Below are 7358 nucleotides of genomic sequence, written 5' to 3' on the forward strand. Positions count from 1 at the left end.
GATAACTTGCATCCATTCATGACCGTTGTGCATTCCGACAGACTTGGGCAATTCCAGTAGGACATTGCAACACCCTACATGTCCAGAATTGCTACAGACTGGCTCCAGGAACACTCTTGAACATTATTGAGCATATTTGTGATGCCTTGCAACATGCTGTTCAGAAGAGATCTCCACCCCCTCATACACTTACAGATATATGGACTGCTCTGCAGGATTCATGGTATCAGTTCCCTCCAGCACTACTTCAGACATTAGTCAAGTCTGTGCCACGTTTGTGTTGCAGCACTTGTGCGTGCCGTCAGGGACCCTACACGATATTAGGCAGGTGTACCAGTTTCTTTGGCTCTTCAGTGTAGTATTGTAACAAGAGGGTACACTTCCCAAATTAAACTGATCAGGAACTTCCATAAAAACAAATCTGCTGCAGTACCACCATTGTCATAATTACAGCTTTGAACGTACTGCACACTTCCAAGGCCATTAATGAGTTCAGCAACATTGAGTACAGTTACATTTTTCTCTCCTATGTGTGTTTTATCATTCAGAGGACACACACACCCACACAAAGAAGTTGCAAGATGATAGGTTTCTGAAACTGTGAAAAATTTAGTCATGCTGTTCACCTCATTTTCAGGGAGCTTGCTTGGTGTGCGACAATGTTATACGTGGAACACCTGTTCGGCTTGAGCAACAGGGTGGCCCAACAAAGGACTTCTGTAGCACTTTCTGTCTTAACAAGCACACAAAGAAGGAGCAAGCTGCTCAGCTAGCAGATCAAAAGAGAGGTAATTTATTACAGGAGAATCAGTATACTATAGACTAAATGTTCTGGTCTTTTTATCTTAGTCTGTTGGATCAATCACCTACAATATACAGTTTTGTTATAGTAAGTTCAGTCTCTCTCTCTCTCTCTCTCTCTCTCTCTCTCTCTCTCTCTCTCTGTTTACATACTTTCTTCAAATTAGTGCAGTTTGTTGTATGTATTGACTTTCTGATGCTTTCTTTATTGTTGAAAGTAGCTGGTTGCTATAACTGCTGTTATGCTGGGAGACAGAAGTTGTGTTTCAGAATATTTTAACAACTGATGGTATTCCTAACATAAGGTTTAGAGAAAAGTGTGTACAGCCGGAAGCAGAAACTAACTATAATGCGATGTCATGCATGCCTTTATATAATACAAAAAAATTGTGTGGAGGGATGCTGGTTGTTGGATTTGTATGAAAGGGAAGCGTATCACCATGTGATCTTTGTGCAAAGTTAGAAACCTGTTACAAAGAGAGAATAATAAAGAGGCAATGACTATAACAGAGAAAAATGCAAAGAGTCTGTCAGAATTGAATGTCAAAAGCTGATGGAGTTGGAGCAAATAATTTTTCCGTTGGTAAGATAATGGAAATTGAAAGCAAAAGGATATAGCAATGCACTATAAGTGGTTATTCATGCTATATATAAAAATAAATTTGGAATAATAAACAAGATAATTAATATTGAGAGGTTAGGTAGTCTTATAAATTGAAGTGAAAGTATAATGTAACATAAGGATTGTACATGTCCTGAGAAGTCATGAAGACAATTTTCTGTGTGTTGCATTTTTTAGAACTATTGTGGGTGCACTGGTCAGTAAACTTTCATCTTCTGCCCACCACTAAGAAGAGGTTGTGGTAGAAAATTTTTTATTCTACTGTCAGCCTGATAAGAGACAGACCAAAATCTATGATGAAAGGAAGAATACTAAACCATTCCATCTCTACTTCTGTATCATATTTCTAAATGAATGCTCTCATGGAGACCACTTAAAATCATGACAGATATTCTAACAACATAAATAAAATGCTGACTTCAGTTTACAGTCAGCCATAATTTCATTTGAAGTTACAGAATCTGCAGTCCATCTCCATACAGAAGATTTTATAATGACTACTCATATTTTAGGGTGACCATTATGGCATAGTGTCATATAATAACTTACTCAGTTAGTAGGAAATACAAGGTAGTGGGGTTGTACTTAAAAAACCAGCTCTGCTCACCAAAAGCAAGTCTTTTCAATTAACTGGATCCATTCAGAAGTTCGTTCTTGCCATGTGACATTCCCTTTAATGATGGACAGTCATCCTATGGTGAAGTACATGCCAAATTTGTTTTGATAAAAAGTTCCCTACTGAAGATCTGTACCTGCAACATAACTCACTCAAAACTTCAAAGTCTGTTAGGTACATTGTATATGCAAAATTTCAATGGCTATATGAATTCCCATTGAGTAAGTGTAGCGTCGTATACAAAGAAAATTCTGTTATCACAAGTGCCAAAAAATTCTAACAAAACATTCTGCTTGGCATGAGGACGTATGATTAGCAACAGAGTTTGTGCAGGAGGTGATGAGCCCTCTTTTTCCATCAGAGAACATTTCATTGTGTGACACACATGCAAAGACTGATTGAAACTACAACTTCTAGTCTACAATTCTCAGCTCACTACTAGGTGCAGATGAGAAGAATGAGCATGCCATTCAGTAAGTAAAGCTGAGGGGGGGGGGCAGGGGAAGAAAGAGAGAGGGGGAGATATTAATTAATTAAGATGTGGAAAATTGGACAAATGCTGAATGAGGTAATATTTTTTTCATTCAGAGTGAAAAAGAGGAAGGAGGGGCGGTCAGGAATGGATGTGAGAAAGACAAACATACATATATCCTAGCAATGTTTCCATAGAAACTTGTCAGTTTATGGAATTTCAGGAGACCAAAAATCTCCTCTTTAGGAATTTAGATGGGTCTCGAAAATGATTGTGTTAAACCCAGCTCACTGTGGTTGTCCACGAGACACAAAAAGCAGTAGATGCTCAGATTAACACCATGCATTCCAGAAGGTGTTAAGTACAGTGCCACCTGGCAACCTAATGAACAAAGTACAAGCATATGGCATATCAGATCACCTATGTGATTGAATTAAAGAGTGCCTAGTAAACAAAACACAGCATGTCATTCTGAACAGAGAGAAATATTCAGTTGTAAAAGTAACTTTGGCTGTACGTCAAGAGTGTGTTACAGAACTGTCACTTTTCACACTATTCATACACTTAAGGATAACATCAGAGATTCTATGAAGCTTTTCATGGATTATGCTGTTGTGTAGACAAGTCATGACACTAGATAATTATAGTGAAATGCATGATGATCTGCAGAGGATCGATGCTTCATGCAAGGAGTGGCAGTTGACCATCATAAGTAAATGTAGTGCATTGGGCATGAATAGGCAGGAAGACTCATTATTGTATGATTACACTATTGCAGAACTGCACGGAAGCACTTACATCAACAAAATAACAAAGAATATAAGTATGGAGTGAGTTGACGTGAAACAATCACATAAAACTTGTTGCACGTAAGACAGATACCAGACTGAGATTCATCAGAAGAATCCTTAGAAAATGTAGCCTACCCACCAAGGGAGTAGCTTACAAAAGCCTCATTCAACCAATTTCTGAATATTGCTCATCAATTAGGGATCCTTCCCCAATAGGATTGATAGATGAAGTAGAGGAGGTGCAAAGAAGAGCAGTGCATTTCATTAAAGGTTAATTTAGAAAGCATGAAAGTGTAATGGAGATGCTCAGCCAACTCCAGTGGCTGATGCAGCTAGAGAGACATTCTGCATCTCAGTGTTGTTGACTGTTTACGTTCTGAGAATGTGCATTTGTAGAAGAGTCAACTAATGTATGGGTTCATCCTGTGTAAATCTAGTGAAAAGACCATGAAGGTGAAATTTATAGAGAGATTCAAGGTCACACAGAGGCTTGCCAGCAATAGCTCTTCTCACGAACTGTTCATGAGTGGAAGATAAGAGGAAAAAGTGACAGTGGTACACCGAAGGTGGCTTGCAGAGTGTTAATGTAGTTCTCTCTTTCATTTAGATCACAGTAGTCTGTGCATGTTCACTTCTTACCCTGTGGTATTTCTTGGAAAAAGTATTTTGTGAAGACCGCCAAATTTTTACACTGCTACTGTAGATATGTCCCTTACTAAATTTATCCTGTTACATACATTCTGTGCCATTACAATTTGAATTTGTTTATAGTTACAGGGTCTGATCAACGGACAATAAATTCGCCTCCCACGGCTACTGTGCAGTCTGTGCCTCCAGCATCACAGCTTGATTCCACAAACAGCACATTTGATTGGGATTCTTATCTTAAAGAAACAAATAGTGTCGCAGCTCCTCCAGAATTTTATAAGCAGGTTAGTGTACTTAGAGTAATTATCATCATTATGATAGTGTCTTACAGTAAATAGAGATGAGTGTGAAAGTTGCAGTTATCTTGGAGTTGATGGACTGTAGCACTAAGTACAAAATGTCTTAAGTGATAGCATAATGGAATTGTTTGAAGCTTGTCTATTGTTCATTGTGAAATCGCTAATAAAAACATACACTGTTGAAATTTATCGGTTGTTTAGTCTTCCACCAGTCACAGTGCTTCACAATATGTGACAAAATAGAGATTGTATAACAAGGCTGCATAAAGATCTTTTATTCCCTGAAACTTAATTCTTTGTTATTTTACTACACTGTCTGAGACCATTACCTGAAGTACCTCAATTAATCAAGTGATTAAATACACACTGATCACCCAGAACATTATTACTATTGACCTACTGTTGATATAAACCTGTCCATGTGATAGCAGCATCACCTGATGAGGAATGAATGCTAGACAGACACATGCACGGTGCATGTAATATCAGTAAGTGTTGTGTCTGTGTGTCGAATGAGGAAGACACGCAATCTATCTGAGTTTGATAAAGGGCAGAATGTGTTGGCCTGGAGGCTCAGCATGAGCATTTTGTAAACTGAATGACATTTCAGGTGTTCTAGAAGTATTGTGGTGAATGTCTTCAACACACAGTGAAACCACATGCAGACGTCATCGGGTTGGGCTGCCACCCCTCATGGCAGATGTTGGATGTTGTAGGCTGAGCAGACTGATAAAACAGAACAGATGGTGGACTGTGGTGGTGGAACTAACATTAGACTTTAATGATGGGCAGATTACAAGTTTGTATGAACACACAGTGCATCAAACACTCCTAACAATGGGCCTCTGCAGCTGAAAACCCATGTACATGCCAGTATTAATACCACACCATAGGCAACTTTGGCTGAGATGGGCACATGACCATGGGCACTGGCACGGTGGCAGAGTGTTGCATGCTTTGATGAATCCTGATACCTCCTTCATCACGCTGATGGGAGGGTACAAATCTATTGTCTTCCAGGGAAACAGCTACTTGGCACCTGTACTGCTTAGTAGTGTGAAATGCCTGGACAATTATAAGTTGTGGCAAATGGCCAGGATACATGCCTGGGCAAATGCTCAAAATTCATAAACGCCCAGGCATTTACACATTTTAAAGGTTAATTGATAAGTGGTGCTTATTAAAATTATTAATCTGGTGTTTGGTATTGAAGGTTTTTTGCAGCATTGCTCCTTTAGTGGTTGCGTAACCAAGTTGAAAAAGCTGCTTCAGAGTTAGGGGAGACTTATTAGGGGAAATAAATTGGACGTGCTGAAGGAACACTCTGCAGCAGGAGATGTAACTGGTGTGACCAGAGTTTTTACAGCAACTTTTGACAATTCACAAGTTCCTCTTAAACCTTGCCACCACAATATAGGATTTACACAATGATTTTTATCTTCCTAAGGTTGAGGACCCACTCCTTCTCATACAAATTGTCTGGACCAAAGTCTTTCTTTGTTCGTATAATCAGCCAAGTTCTCATTAAGTTGAATAACGTTTAGTCCAGTGTTCTTTCCTGTGCCACAAGCAAAGCTTATTGCATTAAGCATCTCGATAGGCTTCAGGTTACTACCTTGTACTGTTGGATCTAGAAGATTAGCTGCAAGGTGGGCATTGATTCTTTGCCATTAAATCCTTGTTATGTTAGTGTTCTCATTTTATCTTCACAGCAGTGTAGTCATACAAAAGCAGATAAAGAAAGCAGCAGAATAGAAAACTGTAGTCTACATCTACATCTATTCTCCGCAAGCCACCTGACGATGTGTGGCGGAGGACACCTTGAGTACCTCTATCGGTTCCCCTTCTACTCCAGTCTCGTATTGTTCGTGGAAAGAAAGAGTGTCGATATGTCTCTGTGTGGGTTCTAATCTCTCTGATTTTATCCTCACGGTCTCTTTGCGAGATGTACGTAGGAGGGAGCAATGTACTGCTTGACTCCTCAGTGGAGGTATGTTTTCGAAACTTCAACAAAAGCCCGTACCAAGCCACTGAGCGTCCCTCTTGCAGACTCTTCTATCATCTCTGTAATGCTTTCGTGATTACTAAATGATCCTGTAACGAAGCGCGCTGCTCTCCATTGGATCTTCTCTATCTCTTCTATCAACCCTATCTGGTACGGATCCTACACCGTTGAGCAGTATTCAAACAGTGGGTGAACAAGTGTACTGTAACCTACTTCCTTTGTTTCCGGACTGCATTTCCTTAGGATTCTTCCAATGAATCTCAGTCTGGTATCTGCTTTACCGACGATTAATTTTATATGGTCATTCCATTTTAAATCACTCCTAATGCCCACTCCCAGATAATTTATGGAATTAACTGCTTCCAGTTGCTGACCTGCTCTATTGTAGCTAAATAATAAAAGATCTTTCTTTCTATGTATTCACAGCACATTACACTTGTCTACGTTGAGATTTAGTTGCCATTTCCTGCACCATGTGTCAATTCATTGCAGTTCCACCTGAATCTCAAAACAATTTTCCATTGTTACAACCTCTCGATATACTACAGCATCGTCCGCAAAAAGCCTCAGTGAACTTCCAATGTTATTCACAAGGTCAATTATATATATTGTGAATAGCAACAGTCCTACAACACTCCCTTGTGGCACACCTGAAATCACTATTACTTCGGAAGACTTCTCTCCATTGAGAATGACATGCTGCGTTCTGTTATCAAGGAACTCTTCAATCCAATCACACAATTGGTCTGATAGTCCATATGCTCTTACTTTGTTCATTAAACGACTGTGGGGAACTGTATCAAACGCCTTGCGGAAGTCAAGAAACATGGCATCTACCTGGGAACCTGTGTCTGTGACCCTCTGAGTCTCGTGGACGAATAGCGCGAGCTGGGTTTCACAGGATCGTCTTTTTCAAAACCCATGCTGATTCCTACAGAGTAGATTTCTAGTCTTCAGAAAAGTCATTATACTCGAACATAACATGTGTTTCAAAATTCTACAACTAATCCACGTTAGAGATAAAGGTCTATAGTTCTGCACATCTGTTCGACGTCCCTTCTTGAAAACTGCAATGACCAGTGCCCTTTTCCAATCTTTCGGAAT

The 7358-nt window shown here is 39.5% G+C and overlaps 1 protein-coding gene across 2 annotated transcripts in view; it reads left to right on the top strand.

The window, feature by feature from the left end:
* The window catches only part of LOC126470245 (polycomb protein Scm), a 216823-nt gene that overhangs the window by 67031 nt on the left and 142434 nt on the right, over positions 1-7358 (top strand). For both annotated transcript variants that reach the window (XM_050097954.1, XM_050097955.1), the window contains exons 4-5: positions 638-788; positions 4074-4234. In XM_050097954.1, the coding sequence (XP_049953911.1) occupies positions 638-788; positions 4074-4234 (312 nt within the window). The remainder of the gene's footprint in view (positions 1-637; positions 789-4073; positions 4235-7358) is intronic.

Source organism: Schistocerca serialis, chromosome 3, assembly GCF_023864345.2.
Source record: "Schistocerca serialis cubense isolate TAMUIC-IGC-003099 chromosome 3, iqSchSeri2.2, whole genome shotgun sequence".
NCBI classification, from domain to species: Eukaryota; Metazoa; Arthropoda; class Insecta; order Orthoptera; family Acrididae; genus Schistocerca; species Schistocerca serialis.